We start from the raw sequence: 24,530 nt of genomic DNA, 5'->3' as shown, positions 1-24,530 counted from the left end.
TTAACTACAAGTCCCCCCTAACACTGGGTGGTACCCTTTCATTACCTTTCCTACTTTAATGTGCAGATTTTATTTTTATGGTATGGGGCCTCTGAATCCTCACATGACTTAGGGCCTCAGGATGTCTTAATCCGGCCCTGGTGGGGGACTAGAACCCAGATCCATCGAATCTCAAGATATAATAGCAGATCAGAACAGGCCGAAGGAATCCTGGCTTTGTAAGCACCCTGGGTGAACAGCTCAGCTTAGACGGACAACCCAGGGCGCTGTATAGATTTTCCTCTTAGACCTGACCCAGCTGTAGGGAGATCAGTGGCGTCAGACATCGACCGAACAGCAGGCTCAGTAACGAGACATTCATGCTCTTGCCTGATGCAGCAAACCATCTGTTTTTGCTCCTAACCCCCACCCCCCACATGGTCTTTGTGATACAAAGAGAAAGACGCCTATATCAGCAAACAATGGGCCCATTCCCACATAACAGTGGCAAATCATGGGTTAATTAACCCACGATTGCAGCAGCATGTGCTGAGAGCATTCCGCAACCTTTTTGAGTATTCAACCTCCGATTATGCCAACTGGGGTTGCAATGTGACATCTAAACCTGGACACTATTGCGGGTTAAACAGCCCACAGTTAACCTAAGGACTAACTGTAGATTAACTGTGGGTTGTTTAACCCACAATTAACCTATACTGTCCTGGTTTGGATGTGCTGTAGCGCCTCTCATTCGGAGGTTGGATTTTAAAAATTGCTGCAGGGGTGAGCTCAATATGGGGCAGAAGTTTCTACACGTTTCTTCAAGAGGTCAGTCCACTGAGTTCAGTGGGATTACAGGGACAATCTATGCATGTTTAGACAGAAAAAAGTCCTGGAGTAGGAACTGGTATTTTTTGGGCGGGAGGGAGGGTTGTTTTACTCATAAGAGGCCCATCTTATAATGCCCTCACCTTCTGAAGTGAGATAGCTGGTTTATCTGGGACATGGCCCTCTCTACAGTGGCACCTGAAATTGCTTCCTTAGGTCCATTTGTCCAGCGCCTCCCTTGATGGCTTTTAAGCACTACATAAACCAAACAACCAGGGGCGTTCACTGCAGCACTGAGCAATCCTAACACTGACAAGACTCATGTTACTGCTGTTCTCATTCTCAGCTCAGCTCACATTTGGGTTATTTTAGTACTCATCGCCTGTTTTATTCATACCCGTCAACATTTCGCAGTGGGGGGAAAAAATGGGACACTCAAGTATTTTTCCATTGTACCCCTAATTCTTACAGCAAGGATGGTGGTCGAAGAGAGCCAGGTGTCCTACTTTACAGAGGGCCATCCTCGAATCGAAGCTGGGCTGTCAGAGGGCAACCCTCCACTGGAAGAGCTGTCCAGCCCAAATTCAGTTGAAAGAGAAAACAGGGACACTCAGCACACGTGTTTAGCTGGGTTTAGGCAAGCTGAAAGCGCTTCGACAGCACTGGTTAAAAGGCAGGATATTAAAATTTGAAACAAACAAATCCGGCGGGATTGTTTCCACGCAAACGTGAAATAAACGCAATCCCAGCTCCTGGCAGTTTGTCCGGTGAAAGTGAAGCCTTTGGGATGAGTGTCAAGGGAGGAAAACGGATTAAAATTAAAACCAAATAAAGGGAGTTTGTTTTATTCGTTTATCCGATGAGCTGGAAGGCGTTGTGCTGCAATTCTGCCTTTTATTTTTCTTCTTGTTAATGGGTTTTCGCAGTCGAGGCTAGGTGGGGGTTAGAGGAAAAGGGATGGGAAAAGACAGGAGAAGGACTGGCGTCGAGGGTCGGCCTGGTTGGGCAGCTGTCAAGAGCCCACACCCCAGCAGGGGCCCACGGAAAAGAGCCCTTTGGATTTGCTCTTCCTCCTCACCACCAAGGCAACCTGCTTGCCCACCTGGTTCTCACCGTGGCCCAGACAATGGTGTTGATGAGAAGGAAAAGCAGGAGACGCCATGATCAGCTTGCTCCCTGGCTCTCCGCCTGTCCAGCAAGCAAGTGGGAGCCATGATGTGGAAGAGGAGGAGGAGGAGCTGGTGACAACGCTGTTGAGAAGGTTGTCTCACGGAAGGAGAGGGCCCACTGGAAGCCTGCGCGGCCCAGGAGGGCTACGAGCAGAAGACCACATTGCCCACAGATGAGGCAATGTCGACAAGCTGGAGCGTGTTCAGAGGAGGACAACCAGGATGATCAGGGGTCTGGAAACAAAGCCCTATGAGGAGAGACTGAAAGAACTGGGCATGTTTAGCCTGGAGAAGAGAAGATTGAGGGGAGACATGAGAGCACTCTTCAAAGACTTAAAAGGTTGCCACACAGAGGAGGGCCAGGATCTCTTCTCAATCCTCCCAGAGTGCAGGACACAGAATAACAGGCTCAAGTTACAGGAAGCCAGATTCCAGCTGGACATCAGGAAAAACTTCCTGACTGTTAGAGCAGTGCGACAATGGAAGCAGTTACCTAGGGAGGTGGTGGGCTCTCCCACACTAGAGGCCTTCAAGAGGCAGCTGGACAGCCATCTGTCAGGGATGCTTTAAGGTGGATTCCTGCATTGAGCAGGGGGTTGGACTTGATGGCCTTGTAGGCCCCTTCCAACTCTACTATTCTATGAGTCTATGAGGCAGGGCGATCGTGCTATAGAAGTCTTCTCTGGAAACTCAAAACCCACAAAGGCTAAATTCTATCCCTGCCTCACCAAACCACCAATGGCATCCCAAAACCCTGGCAGCAAAACCAAGTTTAGAAAAAGGACGGAGGAAGGAAATTGGTTCCCCCACTCCTCCTCCTCCTCCTCTTCCACCACCACCACAATCTTCATCATGGCACCTTAAATCACGGCTTTAACCACGGTGAATAAGAAGGCCGTTTGCCTTATTCCCTGTGGTTAAAGCCGTGGTTTGAAGTGTCTTCTGAACCAGGCCAACGTTATTAATTTAATTTAATATTGCTCCGTAGCCAAAACTCTCTGGGTGGTTTGCAAACAATTCCTAAAGCTTTGATGTAATAGCCTAATTTTTTTTAACACAGATAAAATTAACAAAGTGAACTAAAACGAGATGTATTCATGATGATGATGATGATGATGATAATGAAACAACGAGGGAGCTCGCCTTTGCAGCCCTTCTAATCGCCTCCTCTTGCTCTTCAGCTTAAACAAACACAAAGATTTACAACTTGGAGTAAGAGTGATGCGTCCCGATTGGCTGGCAGTGACATCATTCCCGGAGTCCTTAGGGGAGAAGACGCGGGCGGGGAGGGGGTTTCTTTATGGCATGTGGGCGCAGGAGACCAGCTGGGGCTGGATTTCTCAAGGGAGATGCATAGACCAGGCAGCTTCCAGAAGGCTTTTGTTAGCAGGATTTGAAGGTACCAACATCTGGGTACGCATGCCTGAGACGTACATGCAACATCCCCAAAACAGAGCATTTTTATTTGATGGGTTAAACACATTGACTGGTGTTTAAAAAAAAATATAAAAAAGGGGTTGATTTTATATTGTTTTGGGGTTGTTTTTAGCAAATAATGTAAAATGGCTTGTGTTTCAAACATTGGTTTGAGCAGGCTTTTACAGAAAATCCCATTGTCAGTTCAATAATAACAATAAATACAAATAAAAATCAATGCCCAGGATAGCATTAAACCATCTCAGCATAAGGATGCAAGATTTGGCGAAATCAAGCCCAATGGTCCATCTCAGCTTTCGCTTACCACGTGCTCCCAGATGTGTCGGACGACAACGCCTGGCATTCCCAACACATCTGGAAGGCCTGAGGCTTGTGGGGAGGGGGGGGAGTGGAGAAAAGAAAAGGGGGTGGCAGAAGGAATGTGTGAGAGAAGAAAGGTGCCAGAAAGAGAGAAAGAAGAAATAGGGGTAACAGAAAGAGAAACGGGTAATGTCAAGAGAGAAAAGGGAGTGGCAGAAGTCAGAGAAGAGAAAAGTGGGGTGCCAGAAGAGAGAGAAGCAGGAGGGACCCCTCTTATTAAGGATTTGGTCTGGCCCACCACCAGCCTTCAGCCCCAAAGAGACTATCCCCAAGGGAATGTATCCGGCTTACAGTGATGCTGGCAACGTGTTCTAGCCATCCAGACCAAGTCAAGTCCAAATGCAAGGTCCAAAATCAAGCACAAAGCAATCCCCGAAAGGGCAGTGAAATACACACCAGGGAGCTGGTACTCAGAGGTCCTCCTAGCACTGAAGCCTTCTAAAGCCTGAGCCTGCAAAGCCCCACCCAGAGCACAGCTGCAGGCCATTAGTGCCACCCAGGGAAAAGCTTACTCATGAGCAGGGCCTTGCTCATGAATATGCCTTTACTCCCCGAAAGCCTTTATTCCTCAGTTGGGTGCTTCTGCGTCTGGCAGCTGCTGTCTCTGCCAAGGACTTTAGGTGGCAGAGCGGGGCAGACGGTGCTTCTAAATAGGACTCCTCCAGAGGAGGACATGACGCCCCATACAGGAAAATGTTGCCCCACCCCTATAAAAGGCTAATGGTTTGGATCCTGGTGCCATATGATTCCGTTAGGTTGTGCCGGTCAAAAAGTAGATTTTTGTAACATCTTGTTTGATGAAGAGATCAGGGGATGTCAAAACATGCATGTTTTGTGGTGCTCTTTGCTTGGCTAATACGGATTTTAACATTTTACCTCTGGCCAACATGGCTGCCTTTGCTTTTCATCGGGAGCTTTTCTACATGGGGCATTTATTGTGTGTTTGTCATCCCCTACGCATGGTTGTTTATGGTAGTTTAGACAACATTGTGACCCTCCAGCTTTGCTTCTGGTTTTATACAGCACTTTTGGCGAGTTTTTAGAGTGGGGAAAATGCGGTATTATTTGTGAAAGCGAAAGGAAATACTTTTATGTAATTGTGCTATTTCACTATACAGCAGTGCCACCTAGGGGTTATGTAGCAGAAAAGTTCTAGCAGTTTTCACCTCCAGCAGGAGCAGGTTTTTTGCCAAGCAAATAGGTCTTCTTTGCAAATGGCCTTCTCAGCAGCGGCACCCACGCTTCAGAAAACCATCCCTGGCGCATTTTGAGAGGCAGAAAATGTAGCATCTTCCAAATGCCTCCCGAAAGCACACGTGTTCACCCGGGCTTTCTCCGGGCTGCAATTAAATTCATCGTGCCGCTCCGTCTTCCTTGCTCCTGTTGGAATCGGAAGAGTTTCCTATGTTGTGTTTTTCATATGGTGTTTCAAACGCGATTTCAATATTTATTGCAAACTGCTAAGGGATTTGGGATATTTAGCAGCGCAGAAGTGTCGCGAATAAATAAGTGAAGTGCCCATCCGAGACCGAAGCGTAGCAAAATACTTTGCATTACAACGGGGAGAGCTCACGACGATATATTGTGGCGGGGGAAATCCATCTACTGTGAGGACTGCAGTTATGTTCAAAGGGAAAAGGAAGTAGCAGATGAGGTCATGGCTTTTGTTAATCAGCAAGTCCTCCTCCTCCTTCTTCTTCACCCCTGTGATCCAGTAGTGTAGTGGAGGCAGAAATCACAGGGTCTTGAAAGGGTAATGAAGACCCATTTGCTTTACAAAATCTCCTGGTAGAGATAAAATTGTTTGGCTGTAATTACAGTGTGTGTGTGTGAGAGAGAAAGAGACATTGGGCCTGTTCAGAAGACACCTTAAACCATGGCTTTATCCACGGTGATTAAGCCAGAAAGCCAGGCTGTGTTCAGAAGACACCTTAAACCACGGCTTTAACCATGGTGAATAAAGCAAAAAGCCTTATTCACAATGGTTAAAGCTGTGGTTTAAGGTGTCTTCTGAACACAGCCCAGCTTTCTGGCTTAACCACCATGGTTAAAGCCATGGTTTAAGGTGTCTTCTGAATCTGAACGGGCCGAGAGAGAGAGAGAGAGAGAGAGAGAGAGAGAGACTGGGTTAACACCCTTGCACTCGGTTAAACCGGCTCATCTTGAACTAAGAAATATCACAGAAAAAAGCCAACCGCTCCCAGCTTCTGCTTCTCGACGCTGGTGAGTGTACCTGCTTGCATGTGCAAATGAGATCTGGTTTGGTTTATTCAACTGATACAGGTGGCCATCAATAAATATCTTCTGGGCAGCTGAGAGATCAAGGCGAGCTAAATAAAAGGTTACAAACGTGAACAGCAAGCCTTGAAAACGACAACAGGCCGTCAAAAGGGCCCCCCCCCTTAAAAAAAGCAACAACGAATAAACTTTCCAAACAGCAAAGAATGCTGAGATATGATTCAGAGGTAGCCCAAGCCCAATGTATTTTCTGCATGCTGAAACTAGGCTGGGATTTAGCAGTGACGTAGCAGTGTTGGGAAGGGAACAGGGCTGGATTTTCCCTTTGCTTACATCTTTGCTAAATGGAAGCAGGAACTACTGGAGACAATGAACAATGATCAGAAGGGGATTTCTCTCTCTCTCTCTCTCTCTCTCTCTCTCTCGAATGAGATTGTGTCTGTGTGCGTAGAAGGCAAAACTCCAGGGTAGACATTATTGGGAAAGGGAGGGAGCAAGAAATTCCAAACCGTAACGCTCTTACACACATATGTACGGTGCTGCCAGCCACCCTCAAAAGACGGTGTATCCCCAGAAGGATTGCAAAGAGCTGGAAAGCTGCCAGAAAAGGACCGTTGAGATGAGCAGGGGGCTGGAGCAAAGAATGCGATGTTTTGGGGTGGGAAACGGAAGGCAACGACAGAAGGAACGTGACAGAGGTTTATCAAATCATGGAGGGGAGGGGAGGAGAGAGAGCGCCTACAATACCAAAACCTGCGGTCACAACCGGATTGGCGACAGAATCAGGACGAACCGGAGAGGCTGCGTCTTTGTGCAACACATCATTAAGGGGAAGGAATTGGCGGGCTGTGATGCACACCTGGGATGACGCGGCAGGATGTGGCAGGACGGCCCCTGGCTTTCAAAGGGATTAGGCCAGTCCACGGAGAAGATAGGTCTGTCTGTGGCTCTTGCGGGTGTCCCTCCGGACACCAGCTGCTGAGGGCCAACAGAGGATTGCTCCTTTCAGGCCCTGTCCTAATTCCCGTGGGATTCTTGATCAGATAGGCCCTTTGCCCTACCTAGCAGGGCTCCTATGAAGAAAAGTTAAGCAGTGGCGCCATCAGGGTTGGATTTGGAGGCAAAAGTCTCGGGCCCCACGTGGCAGAACTTAGCAAGAGGGGCCCCCAAACGCAGCAGCACGCGTTGAAGTAAGGAAAGTGATGCACATTATCAATCTAAAGAGCTCCCCCACCCTCCATTCTCTTGCCCCGAACGTCCATTTGAAATGTGAAGTAATATATATTACTGTCCGAACACCCCTCCCTGAAGAAGACCACGAACCCCGGAATCCGAAACGACCTCATTTTCTGAGGCATCGGCTAGAAGCTGGCTAGGGGGTTAGAAGTGCAAAAGCGTCAGGACAAAAGTCTCGGTGACAATCGCATGACACACACCTGGGATGACACGAAACCCCCCAGTGACCCATGGGCGCACTCATCCGTCTGGGGGCGGCTACAGAGGCGCCTGCCGGTTGAGTCACAGTGCGAGTGATGCCAGTTGTGGCAAAAGTTGCCCCAGCCAAGACAAAGAAAGTATAAAAGAGCCCCATCCTCCATCCTTCTCTCCTTCTTCCCACTCCAAATTTTAGTTTTAAACTTGTATATTTTAATGCAGCCTGTTTTGAGGGGTGTGTGTGTGTTTGTAATGTTTTGGATTGTTATGTTTCTAATTGTTCTGCGTGTGAGTCAAAGCGATCGCTCTAAAGTGCACACACACACACACAGACGCTTCTTTCTTTTTAGAAGATGAGAGGCATGGGTTCAAGCCCAATTCATACGCGCAAGGGATTCAAGGGTTAAAGAGAGTCCTGCCTGGATTGTACCACTTCAGGCCACAGGGGAGGAGTTTGCATGCTTCAGTTGCGCTCCATGAAAATGTCCTCGCACTTAGAAAAACAGCATTCCAGGAAGGTGAGGTTGAACTCTGACATGCTAGCTTTCTACATGCTGAGACATGTAGCCATGTGGATTCCACCACGACAAACTCCCCCCAAAAGTGGAAGAGTGCAGGAAAAGCTTCTACTGTGTGTATGAATTGGGTCTCAGAAGAGGCATTCTGTCCAGTGACAAGGAGAAAGGAAAAACTATTAATAATAATGAAATAATTCATAATGAAATAAATAATATGATATAGGGAAAATTTCCCCACAATAGAGAATATTATATTATGCAGTGAGAATATTATTTCCACCATAACAGAGTGAATCAGTTAATAAATGATTATTTATTACTATTAGTAATAACTAAAATAAATAATAATATGATGTAGGGGAAATTTCCCCACAATACACAACATTATACTATAAAGATAATATTATTTCCCTGGCAGCAGAATATTAAGCAGAGCAGATGAATTATTACTATTATTCATCACTAAAATAAATAATAATATGATGTGGGGGAAATTTCCCCACAATAGAGAAGATTATATTTATTTATTTATATTTATTTATTACATTTTTATACCGCCCAATAGCCGAAGCTCTCTGGGCGGTTCACAAAGGAGCAATCCTTATATTACTATAGAGAGAGAATATTATTTTCCCATACTATGTGAGGTGGGGGGAGGTGAAATAACGAGTTAATTTAAAATAAATGAATTAGTCTAAGTAATAATATAATATATTTGTATTATTGTTATTATTAATAACATTAGGATTACATGCTGGGATTAGTATGCCTTCTTAATAATGTGCTGCTTTGAATAATGTATTAGTTTTAAATGTTTTAAATAGTTATAGGTATTTTATGGTGTTTGCATTTGTGTTGTACCCCGCCTCGATCCAGAGGGAGAGGCAGGTAACAAATAAATTTATTATTATTTCATATTATTTTTATTAATAATAAAATTATTATTATTATTATTATTATTATTATTATTATTTACATTTATATACCGCCCCCTAGCTGAAGCTCTCTGGGTGGTTTACTAAATAAGAAGAAGAAGAAGAAGAAGAAGAAGAAGAAGAAGAAGAAGAAGAAGAAGAAGAAGAAGAAATACTAATCCTAAATGGAGTAGTATATGGCTAACCCTCTATGGCTCAGATCCAGGTTATTTGAAAGACCGTCTTCTCCCTTATGAGCCTGCCCGTGCTTTGAGATCTTCTGGAGAAGCCCTTCTCTCAGTCCCACCTTCTACACAGGCGCGCTTGGTGGGAACACAGGACAGGGCCTTCTCGGTGGCTGCTCCGGTGCTCTGGAACTCTCTTCCCGGGGAAGCTAGGCTGGCTCCCTCCTTGATGGGCTTTCAGAAGCAGGCTAAAACGTCTTTGTTCCGGCAGGCCTTTGGAGAATAATCTGGTCCTCCATCTATGTTAATGTCTTATAATTTTGTTGTGTATTTTAAACGTTTATGTCCCGTCTCTCGCAAATGTATGTTTTAAACTTTGTAAGGCCGCCTTGAGGCCCAGCATTGGGCAAAAGGCGGGATAATAATAATAATAATAATAATAATAATAATAATAATAATGTTTAATAATAATGTTTTTAATATGATGAAATACTAATCCTAACCCGTCAGGGTGATGTTGCAAGCACAGGAGTCCTAGGTCAGCTGGCTGTTCACCCCACCCCCCTTTTCTATGGGGCTGCTGCTGAGCTTATTTCTAGTGCCTAAATTTACTTTTTTTCCTCCTCCCTCCCAATCCCCTTTCCTTTTGTGTCATGGTTGTTTTTTTTTTTTTTAGATTGTAAGCCTGTGGGCCTGCAATCTGTTTTAAGAATTATTTTTGTAAGCTGCCTTGATAGGCTTCTACAAGGGCGGGATACAAGTCCTATAATAAATAAATAGATATTTCACAATGAATGGGAGCGCCTGCCTGAGTCACGTGCCGCCCTCCTGCGTCACCTTCTCCGGGAGAGCCGGGCCGGCTTCCTATTGGCTGCCGATGATGTCACCCTACAACCCCGTCCCCCCTCCCTTGTTTTCGCTTCGGCTCCCATCAAAAGCGCTTCTTTCCAGCACCAAAGCCAAGGAAGGGGGGAAGGAAAAACACACACACTCATCACAACACAACACAACACCAACATCAAAAGAAGGACAACAAAGGAAGAAGGGGATCGCTGGAAAAACACACACACACACACACAGGCAAAACAACTCCTACAACAACCCAGACGTGACAAAGGTGTCAGAAGTCAAGAGGAAGAAACCCCAGTTCCTAATTGCGAGCGTCACCATCGACCCCCCCAAATCCTCTCCACCAAGGTGCCCCCAACATCCTCATGGATTTCAGCTTCACGGTGTGATGCAGGTGAGAGCAGGGCTGGTGTGTGTTTATTTGTTTGCAAGGTGGGAGGGGGGGCTCCTGCAATTGCAAATACCTTGAAATCTTTTATTTTGGGGTGGGGGGGTGGGGTTGCATGACAGTGGCGCAGAGGTGATTGTGCGGGTGTCCGTGGATTGATTTGGGGATGAGAGAGAGAGAGAGATCACCAAAGAGGCGGATGTCCTACCAGCCCCCATCCAAAGGCATGGCTGAGTTTTTTGGGGAGTGGGGGGGGGAATAGAGGTGTGTATGTGTGTGTGTGCCTTTGCAATGCAAGGGGACAGGGGTGGTGGGGTGCAGCTTGGCATATTTGAGAAGAGAGCGGTGGTGTGTTCAAGATTTGGAGAAAGATGGGGGGTGGGTTTTTTTGCGATTCTGTGTATGTGTGGAGAGACCAGACCTTGCATTCCTTCCTCCCCCCCCCTCAACATCCAGGTAGCAACACAGAGCAGGCGTTTGTGGTGGCTGTCGCCTCGGTTTGTTGTGACAGATCATCGTTTCGGGGTGCGTAGGAGGTACGAGGCGACAAGGAGCAAAGAGCGAGTTGGTGGCTGTGGAAAGGAAAAGGGGGTGCAGGGAGAGGAGAGAAAATCTGATCTCCCCCCCTTCCTTTGGTGGGTCTCATCAACACAAGAGGTTAAAAGAGGCGACCGGCGAGTTCTCCCCTTTACGTCCCCTGACTGCTGCGATGACATTTGGGGCTATTTTAAGTCAGTGATGCCATGGCAGTGATGGGGACACCAACAGACGGGGTTTTATATAGAGATGGGCGCAAACCGCGGCTGGAATTTGAGGCACACGTTGACACGCGTCCCCCCCACCAGAAACAAACAGGGATGCCCCTCGGTGCGCAGGTAGCTCCCCCGGAAAGTGTGTGTGTGATCTATAGTGCAGAATGCAGCTCAGGGGGCTTCCAGATGTGTGGGACCTACAACTCCCATGATCCTGGCCGGGATCATGGGAGTTGTAGTCCCAGACATCTGGAAGGCCTCAGGTGACATAATGCAAGACTCCCACACGGCTGCAGGTGTCACAACAGTTGTGCACAACGCATAGACCCGTGGCGGCGGTATTTATTTATTTCTTACATTTATATCCTGCCTGTTTTCTTCTTGCGAGGTGGCTCACGTGGTCGTCTTCCTCTCTGTTTTACCCTCACAACGACCCTCTGAGGGCCTAATAGTTCTGAACTGCTTGGCAGGGGTTGTTGTGAGGATAAATCAGAGATCACGTTTGTCGAAGGCTTTGAAAACTCAAAAGCGTGATAGAAATGTGCTGAGCACTGTTGGTATTATTATCATCAAAGTGGATTGCTGAAAGCTAGAAAATTCTGTGTGCATAATATTCTGTATTGGCTCCGTTCCTGGGAATGTGTATGTCTCCTTGCATTCAAAATTGCCTCTTGCATGGGGCAGACTGTGGGAACTGAGCCCATGTGGCGCTTTGTACATGCAATTTTTTGGGTGTGTGTGTCTCTCTTTAATTTACTATACAAGGGCACAGAGAACAAGCAAAAACCACGAGTTCCACACCCATTAGAACATAACCGCAGCAGACATAAACCCAATATCCCCACAATGGAAATGTAAGAGATACATAACCCAGCAGTACGGTATATCTGAGGAACGGCCATATAGATCAGTGGGTAGAGCACTGGATTTCCATGCAGAAAGTCCCGGGCTTTTCCAGGGAGGCTGGAAAAACTCCTGCTTGCTGCTGCCAGTCAGCGCTGACAATACTGGTCTAGATGGACCCAGGACTCATTATACTTAGAATCCAACGACTGAGAAGCAGCTTCTCCAAAGATGTGCAACGCCAGACCTGTGTCTTCTTTCCTAAAGACATTTTCCTCGTTTGGCCCTACAGATTATTGCCATCCCTGGACTAGATCTTTGCTTACTTCTAGTTAGTGAACTCCGAAGGGCCTGTTCAAACATGCTCGAGAGGAGTGCAGGTGTCAGCGGAGGCCTTGCGTGCAGGACCGCGCCACCGGCAGCACATCACCCAAGCACCCCACTCTTGCGTTTCTTACTCGTCTTCATCTCTTGGGGGGCCCAAGGGGCGTACGTCCACGTGTGTCTGTCCCGGCAGAGTGGCAACAGCCACAAGGGAACCTCACCGGTCCGTCAAGCTCCCTGGGTGCGCAAGGCCAAGCCGGTTGCTGTTGGAACTGACGTGCGAAAGGCAGTGCTGCTTTAAGGAAGTATCAAGGCTGATCTTCCGGCATTAGCTGTGTTTGTTTGGCCTGGAACACGGGTGGGACAGACGGCGAAAACGACCACACTTTCGTTCCCCCCAGGTAGAACGCTTTTGACAGCCCAGGGGTGTTCAGATTTGTCTTGGTTAACTCCGGTTAAGCCCATGCAGCTGAAAACGCCACATATTGCTTCCCGGTTGGGCCTTCCTTTCCTATCCTCTGTTTTGAGTTTTAGACTGTAGACGCCTTGGGGCAGTGCCCTGACTTCTAATGTGAGCCCTCTTAAGGCTAAACTTGGTGACTGTGCAATAGAAATGATGATGTTGTTGCAAGGCAGCAAGGGAAAAGGACTGTGTGTACTTTGGGGGGGGGGATGTGCTATTTGGGGGCTGCCCCCCAGGAATGGGGTTGTAGCTCATGTAAGCACCTATTTGCATGGAGAAACTCCCTGATATTGATGTAGGGCAGGTTTTCCGAAGGGCTTGTGTACATCTTCTAAGGAATTGTTACGACACTCCCTGTAAGTTTGGCCAGGACTTTACACCCATTTTGCAGATAGGAGGACTGAGGCGAGTGAGAGAGAGGCTTGCTAGTTCATAGCCAAAGCAAGGTTTAAAGAGCAAGTGAACCAGCGTGCGTTTTTGCCCTGGGGTCTTGCTTTCAAGTGACCCCAAGCCTGAGACAAAACCGGAGCTTTTAGCGCCTGGCTTTCGCGCTCCGCATTCACTAAAGCAAGACCGACCGTGGCTCCCGCTTGCGTTCCATGTGCCACAGCCGCTAATGCGGCTTAGAACTCTGCATTCCGCCCGTGGAAAGCCGCACTCTCCCGTCGCTTTATGTATCCTTTCAGACTCACAACCTGAGCGATGAAAACAGTTTTCTCCTTCCCCCGAGTTGGGTGTCGCAGTCCAGAACATCTGGAGAACGCCAGAATGGGAAAGACTGGATTAAGAAGTATTAAACGGATGGAGAATGAACTTTCCATGAGTGTACACCTTCAGGGCTAGGGCCCTGAGGAAAGTCCCCCCCCCTTGGCCTCTTCCTTAATCTTTTCTCCCCCCCCCACTCTCTCTCTACCCCACCCACCAAGCAACAGAGCACTTCTAGGGCCAAGCGGTGAGCTCATGCATGGGGTGAAACTCGAGGAGACACATGCCCGCATTGGGTACTGCCAGGCTATGAGCTCAGGGTGGTATTTTTAGAGGCACCGCAAAACTTCACTTGGTGAAGGGCAGAGCGGAACGGCAGCCCCGAAAGAAAGCAGGCAGGCTACAAGGCGACACTGTTCATCGGGGTGAGTGGTGGTAGGTGGGTTTTTTTTTGGGGGGGGGGGGTTTGCTTTCTTTTAAAGCCCCTGTGCATTTTGAGAGCATGCTCCGATTTGAGCCTGAAAAAGCGTGTGCACGGGGAGGCCTTTACGAGGTTGGACGGCGGCGCGAAAGTCATCTTGTGCAAATGTTGGTGAAGTTCTGCATGTGGAGGAGAGCGTGCACTCCTGTGCAACCCAGATCGGGCACGAGGGGCTCTAACGTATAGCCGTTCCGGCCGCCTTGAGGACGCCTCTCCTCGTGACGATCCTGCAAGGTAGGCGAGACTGAAGAGATGCGGATTTGCCAAACGCAACACCAGCTGAGCTTCAGAGGGTGCGAAATCCTCTACGGGCACGTTTTCGTGGGTGTTCGGTGTGCAGAAGGAAGGCGCGACGGGTGCAGAGGTGCACATACCACACTGCGGACTGTACGTGCCTAAAAATAAATAAAGTGTGTATCTGCATGTGCATGAGAGCGATAAATTCCCCAGGCCTGCAACTGCCATACTGTATATGTGCTATGAGGCATGGTGGCGAGTGTGCAGAGATGGGGTTTTGCACGAGGCAGTGTAAACTTCTACGTGGGCGCATGCACAAAGAAACCACATTGGGTGTCCTTGTGAATTATTATTATTATTATTATTATTATGGGTCTAGAAACAAAGCCCTATGAAGAGAGACTGAAAGAACTGGGCATGTTTAGCCTGGAGAAGAGAAGATTGAGGGGAGACATGAGAGCACTCTTCAAATACTTAAAAGGTTGTCACACAGAGGAGGGCCAGGATCTCTTCTCGATCCTCCCAGAGTGCAGGACAGATGGCCTTGTAGGCCCCTTCCAACTCTGCTATTCTATGATTATTATTATTATTATTATTATTATTATTATTATTAACATAAGTGCCGTGCTGGATCTCAGGGAAAAGGTCCATCTAGTCCAGCATTCTGTTCACACATTGGCCCACCAGCTGGCCACAGGAAGCCCACAACCAGGACAGGAGTGCAACTGGTGTACCTAGGCATACTGCCTGTGATACTGGAGGTAGCAGATAGCCATCAGAACTAGCAGCCGTTGATAGCCTTCGCCTCCAGGAATTTATCCAACCCCCTGCCATTCAAATGGGTGGCCGTCACCACATCTTGTGGAAGGGAGTTCCAAAGTCCATCCTTTTATCCACCCTGCATCTCCCACCAATCAGCTTCAGGAGAGGAGTTCTGGTATTATGGGAAAAGGAGGGAAATGTCTCCCTATCCACATTCTCCACACCGTGCACAATCCTATACACCTCTATCACCCTTGCTCCTGCCTTTCCTAACCTAAGGAAGGAAAGGAACCTCTTGTGCAAGCACTGAGTCAGTACTGACTCTTGGAGGGACGCCAGCTTTCGCTGACGTTTTCTTGGCAGGCCTTATAGCGGCGTGGTTTGCTGTTGCCTTCCCCGGCCGTGATTCCCTTTCCCCCAGCTAACTGGGTACTCCTTTTACCGACCTCGGGAGGATGGAAGGCTGAGTCGACCCGAGCCGGCTGCCTGAAACCAGCTTCCGCTGGGATCGAACTCAGGCCGTGGGGAGAGTTTCGGCTGCAGAAACTGCTGCTTTACTGCTCTGCGCCACACAAGGCTCACTTCCTAACCTAAACAACCCCAGATATTGTAACCTTTCCTCACAGGGGAGTTGTTCCAGTCCCTGGATCATTTCAGTTGTCCCATTACAGCTCTTTGGATGGCTCATTAAACCCTCTCCCAAGCAAGAGATAGAGAAGTCCCAGTCCTTCAAGCAACAGGGTGGGGTGAAATAGGAGCTCACGCCTCAAACTATTAGCAATTTCTTATTCGGAACCTGATTCTGTTGGTGATGGTGGTGGTGGGGAGCTCTGTGTAGACCTCAGTTGAGAGCCCTCTTCGTGGAAATCTCATCAAGATCAAGGGGGTCAAAGCCAGTGGGCCTTTCCATGCAAAGCACCTGCTGCTCTTTCAAGCAGCCTCCGGGCTCCATCGCAGGGCGATTGTAAATGTTGCAAGATAAGGTACGTGAAGCACTTTGCACGCCTGTAGGTGCTCGACAAATACAGAAGAAGAAGAAGAAGAAGAAGAAGAAGAAGAAGAAGAAGAAGAAGAAGAAGAAGAAGAAGAGGAAGAAGAAGAGTTGGAAGGGGCCTACAAGGCCATTGAGTCCAATCCCCTGCTCAATGCAGGAATCCACCCTAAAGCATCCCTGACAGATGGTTGTCTAGCTGCCTCTTGAAGGCCTCTAGTGTGGGAGAGCCCACCACCTCCCTAGGTCACTGGTTCCATTGTCGCACTGCTCTAACAGTCAGGAAGTTTTTCCTGATGTCCAGCCGGAATTCCTTTAACTTAAGCCCGTTATTCCGTGTTCTGCACTCTGGGACGATGGAGAGAGATCCTGGACCTCCTCTGTGTGACAACTTTTTAAGTATTTGAAGAGTGCTGTCGTGTCTCCCCTCAATCTTCTCTTCTCCAGGCTAAACATGCCCGGTTCTTTCAGTCTCTCTTCATAGGGCTTTGTTTCCAGACCCCTGATCATCCTGGTTGCCCTCCTCTGAACACACTCCAGCTTGTCTGCATCCTTCTTGAATTGTGGAGGCCAGTACTGGACGCAATACTCAAGATGAGACCTAACCAGGGCCGAATAGAGAGGAACCAGAAGAAGAAGAAGAAGAAGAAGAAGAAGAAGAAGAAGAAGAAGAAGAAGAAGAAGAAGAAGAAGAAGAAGAAGAAGAAGAAGAAGAACCGTCCACTGCCAAGCTAAAGGTGATGGAGAAGACATCTTTCTGCCCCCAAATCCAGAGGAGGAAACATTGGGTTAAAAGGGGGGCAATTTAGTCTGACCCCTCTGTCTCCTCAAAGGGGCACGACCAGAACACAGTGAGCAAACAGGCGGAGCATAAATACTGGCAAGTCCAAAAACAGTCTTCAAGGAATTGGGTTTAGGCTGCAACGGGATTGCCCGGACAGAGTGGTGCCCCCTCGACCTGGTGCCGTTCAGGGATTACAACTCCCATCAGACCCAATGGCTCTGCTGGCTGGGTTGATGGGATGCGTAGTCCACGCCCATCCAGAAGGCTCTGGGTTGGAGAAGGCTGGGCGACGGCCTTCGTTTGGAGTTTTAAATTCCAGGGAGGGGTGTGTGTGTGTGTGTGTGTGTGTGTGTGTGTGTAAACTCTCTCTGGTGGCAGCGGTGCGGGTACCACAAGAGTCTTCCTTTTCTCTGCGCCCCCCCAGAAGCGCTGTGCTTGCTGTCACGGCCGATTCCCCCCTCGCTTGCGCTCTGCACGCTTGATGGAAATAGCAGCGCTGTCGCCCCACGTTAGCGTTGCAAGGGACGTGGTTACGGCTCCTCAGCAGAAAGCCCCTGGGGAAGTGGAGGCAAAGGAGCGTCGTTGGGCGGTGTGTGATGTGTGTGTGTTTTTGGGCATTGGCTGAGTGTATGGGCGGGGATGGAGCAAAGGGGAGAGTCAATTTTTTAAAAAAAATAATAATAATTAAGGGATGCAGAAGACCAAGAAGCATGGAGCCAAGATCTTCAGGAGCCATGGGAGGGAGAGATCTGGATGAAGACCTTCCAGTGGCAGAGAGACAGAGAAAGAGAGAGAGAGAATGTGGGTCACAAGAGAGAGAGAGAGAGAAAGATAGCAGAGAGCGCTGGAAGAAGCCAGGCAGGGAAACAGGCCAAGGCTTAATTCTCCACCCACTCAGCCTGCCCCAAAGGCGCGTGGCTGAGTGCTTTTTAAGCAGCCGGCTAACACCTCGTCATCTCACACCTCGTCCCATGGTAGCTGGTTAAAAGGATCAGGTAGCCGGTGTGCCCCACAATCCTGGACCGCCCCACTGCCAAGAGTACACCCACCTGGACTTCGTGTACCGATGAGCGGCCGCGGTAGAGGCAGCCCTATATGGGGTACGGAGGGCGTCGTCGCTCACTGGCAAAGGAGACGCCTGAGGTCCCAGGATTGGCCTCAAGCATCTCCAGGTTAAAAAAGGGCACCGTGGGGGGGGGGGCGCATCACTGGTGACTTCTCCAGGTTTCATTTGGAACCAGTCAGAACTTCACATCTTGGAGAGCTCCGTTAAGAGTTCTGATTGAAACCCGGAGGGGATTCAACGCCCCACTGACATCGGAGCCTCCAGCGGCTATAGATGAGCGCCATTTCCCAACCCCCACAAGGGTTTTGGGGTTTTTTTTTTGCAAAGAGGTTTGCAATTTTGGCAGAGAATTGGTTTTTCATCTTTCCTTGGCACAGAGCTGAAGAAGAGACGGGCGCCTTTGAATCCTGCTCTGAGCCCCCTGTAAGAGAATGTGCAAAGAGGCGCTGCGTTTTTCTTGATATCACAGCTTGAACGGGAATGGGGGAGGGGGGTTAAATGCGTCAAAGAAGCAGAAACTGGGGGGATCCAGAATTTTCCTCTCCTCCTCCTCCTCCTCCTCCTCCAGCAAGGCACACTATGCTGCAAAGATCTGGGGAGGGGGGAAGCGAACACGTTTGTCTCCTGTCATAAAAGCGTTTCCTCCCAGTTTGACCCAATTTCTACCCGGAATGTTTTTGAAAGATGTTTTGAAGAGGTGGGTGGTGGAATAAGGACTTGTTGGCTTGGTATTCTTCTTTCTTTTTTTTTGCTGGTCGTGTTTACACCACACATGAAATTGGCCGGTGCTTTATCGCAATGAATAAAGGGTACGGCGTCATGGGTTTTAAAAGGCGTGCGTGCGGGGATACACAGACACATAAATAGAAGGGTATAAATGTAAAAGAGGGAGAAAGCGTAAAGCACCTCGCCCATACATGGTCCCTCAGAGAGGCTGAAGACTCGACTCCAAACCCCACTTTGGCCAAGGGGTGACCGTCTCTCGGCCTCAGTTTTCCCCATCTGTAAAATGGGAATGAAAAAGTGACCTGGCTTTATTCCTTCTCCGAGGGCAAATTCAGGAAGGAAACGTGTCAACCGTTATGAACGAATGAATTTATGAAATGTGTCTCCAGCGTTTCCACTGAATAAGTCAGTGTCAGCAAAACGCTGCCTGCTTCTCCATAGCGTGCTCCTGGAGGGATGGAAAGGGAACGTTCCCCAATGTGGCACCCTCCAGATGCACTGGGCTGCAAATCCCATCATCCCCAAATCTGGGAGGCCAGATTTGAGAAGGCTCGTGCAGGGTGATGCAGAAGCTGGGGACTTTTAGATTAGAGGTGGACAGAAGATCTTCAGATGTTTTGGACTTCAACTCCCAGTGTTCCTCAACATTGGCCGTGCTGGCAGGGGCTTGAATCCTGAAACATCTGGAGAGCCACCTTCTGGTTTTGACACTGGGATGTACACCTACCTCCGTCCGTGCTCTTCTGACCTCTCTTCCCCCCTCTGTCTCTCGTTCGGCTTTGCAGCTCACCTTTCCCAATGCCTCCCTCGCCACTGGAAGAACGGATCGGCGTGCTGCAGAGACCCAAGACTTTGGCCCTGCGCCTCAACCACAGCTTCACGCACACCGGCAGCGGCGAGAAGCAGCAGCAGCAACAGCCCACCCCGCCACCGGTCTGCAAACCGCCCGGCCAGGCCCCGCCGGCTCCCAAGGGCTCCTGCGAAGAGGGCCGCCGGGGCGGCGTCCTCCAACCCAACCATTCCCACACCATCGACATCAAGTTGACGGTGGGGGCCGCGCAGGGCCGGGCGCCGGAGAGGAACCTCTCCCTGCAGCTGGACCTTAAGCCTGGCGAGAAAAATGGGGGGCTGAAGGTCTTCCTGCCCCAAGCCAAGCTCAAAAAGCGGAGCTTCAAGGAGAACTCCAAGCCACCGGTGGACACCTCCGCCAACTCCTCCTGCCTCTCCAGCCCCGCCATGCACCCCCTGAAGTGCGGCTGCCGGGGCTGCTGGCGGCTGCTGCGTTGCGGCGACGCCGGCCCCAAGTCAGGCCTGCGCGCCCTGGGCTGCCTCTCCTGCCGCTCCAGCTTGCGCTCCCTGAGCTGCTCCAGCTGCAGCCCGCCGTCCGTCAAGAAGTTGGGCTGCTTGCCCTGTGCCCCGGCGGCCCTCCGCTCCTTGGCCTGCCTGGCCTGCAACCCCTCAGTCAAGTCGGCCACCTCCTCCTGCAGCTTCTGCAGCAGCGACCCCATCGTGGCCTACGACCCCCGAGCGGGCTCGTCCCCGGCCCCCAGCTGCTACGGCGTCGGCGACGACGACGACGACTACAGCGTCCGCACCATCTGGCCCGATGAACTCGCCAAGAAGATGACCAGGTCCCGGGCCCAGCCGCAGCCCTCCCCCTTGATCTTGGACTGCCGCAACCTGGTGGAGTACACCAAGAGCCAGCTGCAGGGCGCCATGCGCTTCGGGGCGGCCGAAGCCGCCGGCCGCCGCCGGCTCCAGCAGGGCAAGCTGGCCGTACTCGACTTCATCTCCTCCCGGGGGGCCTGCGACGGCAGGGACTCCTCGCTGCAGCGCCTCTGGTCCAAGGAAGCCGGCGGTTGCGCCGGCCCGGAGACGCAGCCCGCCAGCCCCCCGAAACCCCGCAAAACGCAGCCCTCGCAGAATCTGCACCTGGTGTTGGATCTGCTCCACAAAGACGGGCAGGAGGGGCCGGGCAGGAGAGGTAAGCGGAAGACGGCCGCTCCGGAGCGTGGGGTTACTTTGCCGGGGGCGGAGGTGACACAGCGAGGCGGCACGCAGCCCGGGTCCAGCTCTTCTGTGAGACGTAATCCAGGTGGCTTTGGGGAAGGGTTACACCAAGGGTGCAGAGGCCTCCCCCGCACACACACACCAGCCTAATCTGGCCCGCCAAGCCTCCCGGGATCAACTGTTATCCCTGCTGTTATTTCTGATCCCAGGTTGGAGATAATGGCGGGCGATTGAGCTGGTGCTGGGAAGAAGCCAGAGAAATGCTGAAATGTGCCACATGAAGCCAGAGTAATGCGGAGATGTTCAATAGGTGTATGTGGGGGGGAGGGGGGATAATGATGAGGAGAGTGGGCACGGCCACACTCACCATCACCTAACCCATGGAGGGCAGCGAGCCACTGGTGGCCAGCAACTTAAAAGGTTGTCACACAGAGGAGGGCCAGGATCTCTTCTTGATCCTCCCAGAGTGCAGGACACGGAATAATGGGCTCAAGTTAAAGGAAGCCAGTTTCCAGCTGGACATCAGGAAAATCTTCCTGACTGTTAGAGCAGTACAACAATGGAATCAGTGACCTAGGGAGGTTGTGGGCTCTCCCACACTAGAGGCCTTCAAGAGGCAGCTGGACAAGCATGTCAGGGATGCTTTAGGGTGGATTCCTGCATTGAGCAGGGGGCTGGACTCGATGGCCTTGTAGGCCCCTTCCAACTCTGCTATTCTATGATTCTAAGCCACTACCCCCCACTGTAAAACTGTCCTTCATCCTTGCATGAGACAGAACTCCTGGGAGAGAAGGGGCTGTGCGTGCCCCTCAAGCAGTGTAGCAAGCCGAATCCTCTGCAGGTGTACCTCTAAATATCTGGAGGAGAGAGGACTGCCAACAAAGCAGAACTCTTGCCTTCACGTTCTCCTTATAAGCGCCCTACAGGCTTCTAATTGGATCTCGAAGACAGAGAACTGGGTTTTCATTTTATTTTTGTCAGTTCCTACAGGAGAAGGAATGACGGTGGGACGGGACGGGTGGTGGTGGTGGAATCCGTATTATAATTTACAGCCTGCTTTCCTTATGCCCCCTGGGTTGGTATTCTAAAGTTTTAAGAAACTTGGATGTGGGGGGGGCGGGAGTGTTTCATATTTCTCTCTCCTCCCTTTGGTGACCTCATCACAGCTGGACCACCAGATGGCAAGATGAACAGGGAGAGGGTTGGGAAGAAGAGGGCGGGGGGGGGGGAGAGGGACTCCTGTGTAAGACTCTGATTTCAGTGCGCGCCCCCCGCCCCCCGATTTGGCAGCACCTGCTCAGTGCCTTTTGAACCAGAATGAACTCTGTCCAGCTGGTAACATGACATCATTTCTCTGACCTTTTTTCACACTTGTGTCACCCCCCCTCCCCGCCAAATCCCCCCCCATCCACTCCGCTATAAAGGCTCAGTAGTGTCATTTTACCTAGCAGATGTTTCACGGCAGGAAGAGAGAGAGAGAGAGAGAGAGACAGAGTGAGAGAGAAAGATCCCGTCTCTCGCACAACACTTGCAAACTCTAAAGAAAACTTTCCAAGTTTTTCGGTCAACCCTCTTTCTGAGGGAGGGGGGAGAGTTTGGATTTTTTGTGGGGTGGGGTAGAGTCAGATCAGGAGAACATCAGAAGAGCCCTGCAGGATGAGGCCGAGGGTCCATCCAGTCCAGCACTCTGTCCACATGGTGGCCAAGCAGCTGTCAACCAGGGACCCACAATGCAGGACACGGTGCAACAGCACCCTCCCACCCATGTTCCCCAGCAACTGGTGTACACAGGCTTCCTGCCTCGGATACTGGAGGCGGCACACAGCCATCAGGGCCGACATTATTGGTGTAATGACACGTAACGTTTGATGTTATGTGTTATTTATCCTGTTTGGTAATTAACTGAATCATGGATTTCTAGATGCAGGGCTGTGTGGGTCTTTTCGGTCGAATAGCGACTATTTCGTGGATGATCTGATGGGAGAGATTGAGAGTCGTTTAAGCGTTTATACCAATTGTGTTGTGTATTGCTGGGTTATATATATATATACTGTTTGTATTAATAAAATTTAATTTAGAGAGAGAGAGAGAGATTAAGAGCGCAACCCTATGCATGTTTAGAAGGCGTGGGGAAGTCCTGGGGAACACTGGGAATTTTAGGACTTTTTTCCCCTTCTAACCATGGGAAAGGATTGCACCCTAAAACTTTTTGCAAAAACAGAGTAAAAAACTCCCGGGAGCTGCGTTCTATTGGTGATGGGGCCAGAATTTCCTGCATGCTTTAGCTTAAGGCTCCTTCGAGATGGTGCGTGCCATTGGCAGCTTTTTCTACAAACCTATTAATTGTTTAGAAGCCCGCTCTGGGATTTAATCGAGACCTGCCATTTTAGTCGACTTATTTTTGGGCACTGACCGACATAACCTTGAAGTCCTAATTGATGCTCCGCCTTCCCGTAGACTCACCCCCTCTCCCGGTGTGCTTTGACCGCAGGTAGCCCAATCGGGTTGGAGGTTGCCAACGGGCCCGACGACCTGGGCCCGCCGCTCACGCCCGACTTGGAGAACGCTGAGCTGAGCCCCATCCTGCCGTTCCTGTTCCTGGGCAACGAGAGAGACGCACAAGACCTCGAGCGGATGCTGAGCCTCAACGTGGGCCACGTCCTAAACGTCACCACCCACCTGCCCCTCTACCACGCCGACAGCGGGCGCCTCCGCTACAAGCGCCTGCCCGCCACCGACAACAGCCGTCAGGACCTCCGGCAGTACTTCGAGGAGGCCTTCGAATTCATCGGTACGGGCGTCACCCAGGGCGACCGCCAGCGCTTGTGCAATTCCCCCCCCCCTTCTAAAAGGGTGCAGGGCTTAGTTACCGGCAGTAAGGGTTTTACGCAGGGCCGGCCCTGCCGTTAGGCAGAGGCTGGCAATCGCCTCAGGCGGCAAATGCTGTTAGGTGGCAGCGAGGGGTTGAAGGAAAGAGCTGTGGGCCAAGCAGGCTGTCCTGAGCAACTTATGCTAGTCTGTTGCCTTCAGGTGTAGTACTGACAGAACTGAAAGAACTGGGCATGTTTAGCCTGGAGAAGAGAAGATTGAGGGGAGACATGAGAGCACTCTTCAAAGACTTAAAAGGTTGTCACACAGAGGAAGGCCAGGATCTCTTCTCGATCCTCCCAGAGTGCAGGACACGGAATAACGGGCTCAAGTTAAAGGAAGCCAGATTCCGGCTGGATGTCAGGAAAAACTTCCTGACTGTAAGAGCAGTACGACAATGGAACCAGTGACCTAGGGAGGTTGTGGGCTCTCCCACACTAGAGGCCTTCAAGAGGCAGCTGGACATCCGTCTGTCAGGCATGCTTTAGGGTGGATTCCTGCATTGAGCAGGGGGTTGGACTCGATGGCCTTGTAGGCCCCTTCCAACTCTGCTATTCTATGATTCTACAGGATGCTGTCCCATTGCTAGGGTTGAAGGAATAGCCAGTTATCAGTCCAGTCATACACGGAATGACAAGGGGGCGCCATCTTGCTTTTTGCTTCAGGCGGCAAAATGTCCTGGGCCAGCCCTGGTGTTAAGATACAATACGCTGGCCTTTGGGGGCCTGTTTACTCCCAGCCCATCCCACGCCCCGAGTTTGGCTCGTGTCCCCCGAAAGGATTCCCACCTCCCTCCCGCTCACGTGGCTCTTGTTCTCTCCCTCCGCTACAGAAGAGGCGCACCAGAGCGGCAAAGGGGTCTTGATCCACTGCCAGGCGGGCGTCTCGCGCTCGGCCACCATCGTCATCGCCTACCTGATGAAGCACACCCTCATGACCATGGGGGACGCCTACAAATACGTCAAGGGCCGCCGGCCCGTCATCTCGCCCAACCTCAACTTCATGGGGCAGCTGCTGGAATTCGAGACGGACCTCAACGCGGGCGTCACGCCCCGCATCCTCACCCCCAAGCTGGCCGGGGTGGAGACCGAGGTCTGAACAAGATGGAGGCCGGGGGTGGGGTGGGGGGTGCCTCCATCAATCTCAGGGCTGGGAAGAAGGGCGGGGTGAGTGGGTGGGTGGGTTTGGTGCAATAAGGGACTGGCGGATGGCACGGGGT

At 50.5% G+C, this 24,530-nt stretch overlaps 1 protein-coding gene across 1 annotated transcript; it reads left to right on the top strand.

Moving 5' to 3' along the window:
* Positions 1-13,688: 13,688 nt before the first annotated feature.
* Positions 13,689-24,427, top strand: LOC134412279 (dual specificity protein phosphatase 10-like). Its single transcript, XM_063146171.1, has 4 exons — positions 13,689-13,811; positions 19,219-20,417; positions 22,935-23,234; positions 24,144-24,427. The coding sequence occupies exons 2-4, from the start codon at positions 19,232-19,234 to the stop codon at positions 24,407-24,409; spliced, it is 1,752 nt and encodes a 583-aa protein (XP_063002241.1). The 5' UTR covers positions 13,689-13,811; positions 19,219-19,231; the 3' UTR covers positions 24,410-24,427.
* The last annotated feature ends 103 nt before the right edge of the window (positions 24,428-24,530 follow it).

This window comes from Elgaria multicarinata, chromosome 21 (assembly GCF_023053635.1).
Source record: "Elgaria multicarinata webbii isolate HBS135686 ecotype San Diego chromosome 21, rElgMul1.1.pri, whole genome shotgun sequence".
Lineage (NCBI taxonomy): Eukaryota > Metazoa > Chordata > Lepidosauria > Squamata > Anguidae > Elgaria > Elgaria multicarinata.
The sequence above is the reverse complement of the archived record's forward strand: the minus strand, read 5'-3'. Positions and strand labels throughout refer to the sequence as shown.

Bases quoted from the DNA above. Each gene is read 5' to 3' on its own strand.
- LOC134412279 (XM_063146171.1), top strand. From the start codon at position 19,232: ATGCCTCCCTCGCCACTGGAAGAACGGATCGGCGTGCTGCAGAGACCC. The intron at 20,418-22,934 runs GTAAGCGGAAGA...CTTTGACCGCAG, and splicing joins GGAGGGGCCGGGCAGGAGAG to GTAGCCCAATCGGGTTGGAG. The intron at 23,235-24,143 runs GTACGGGCGTCA...CCTCCGCTACAG, and splicing joins GGAGGCCTTCGAATTCATCG to AAGAGGCGCACCAGAGCGGC.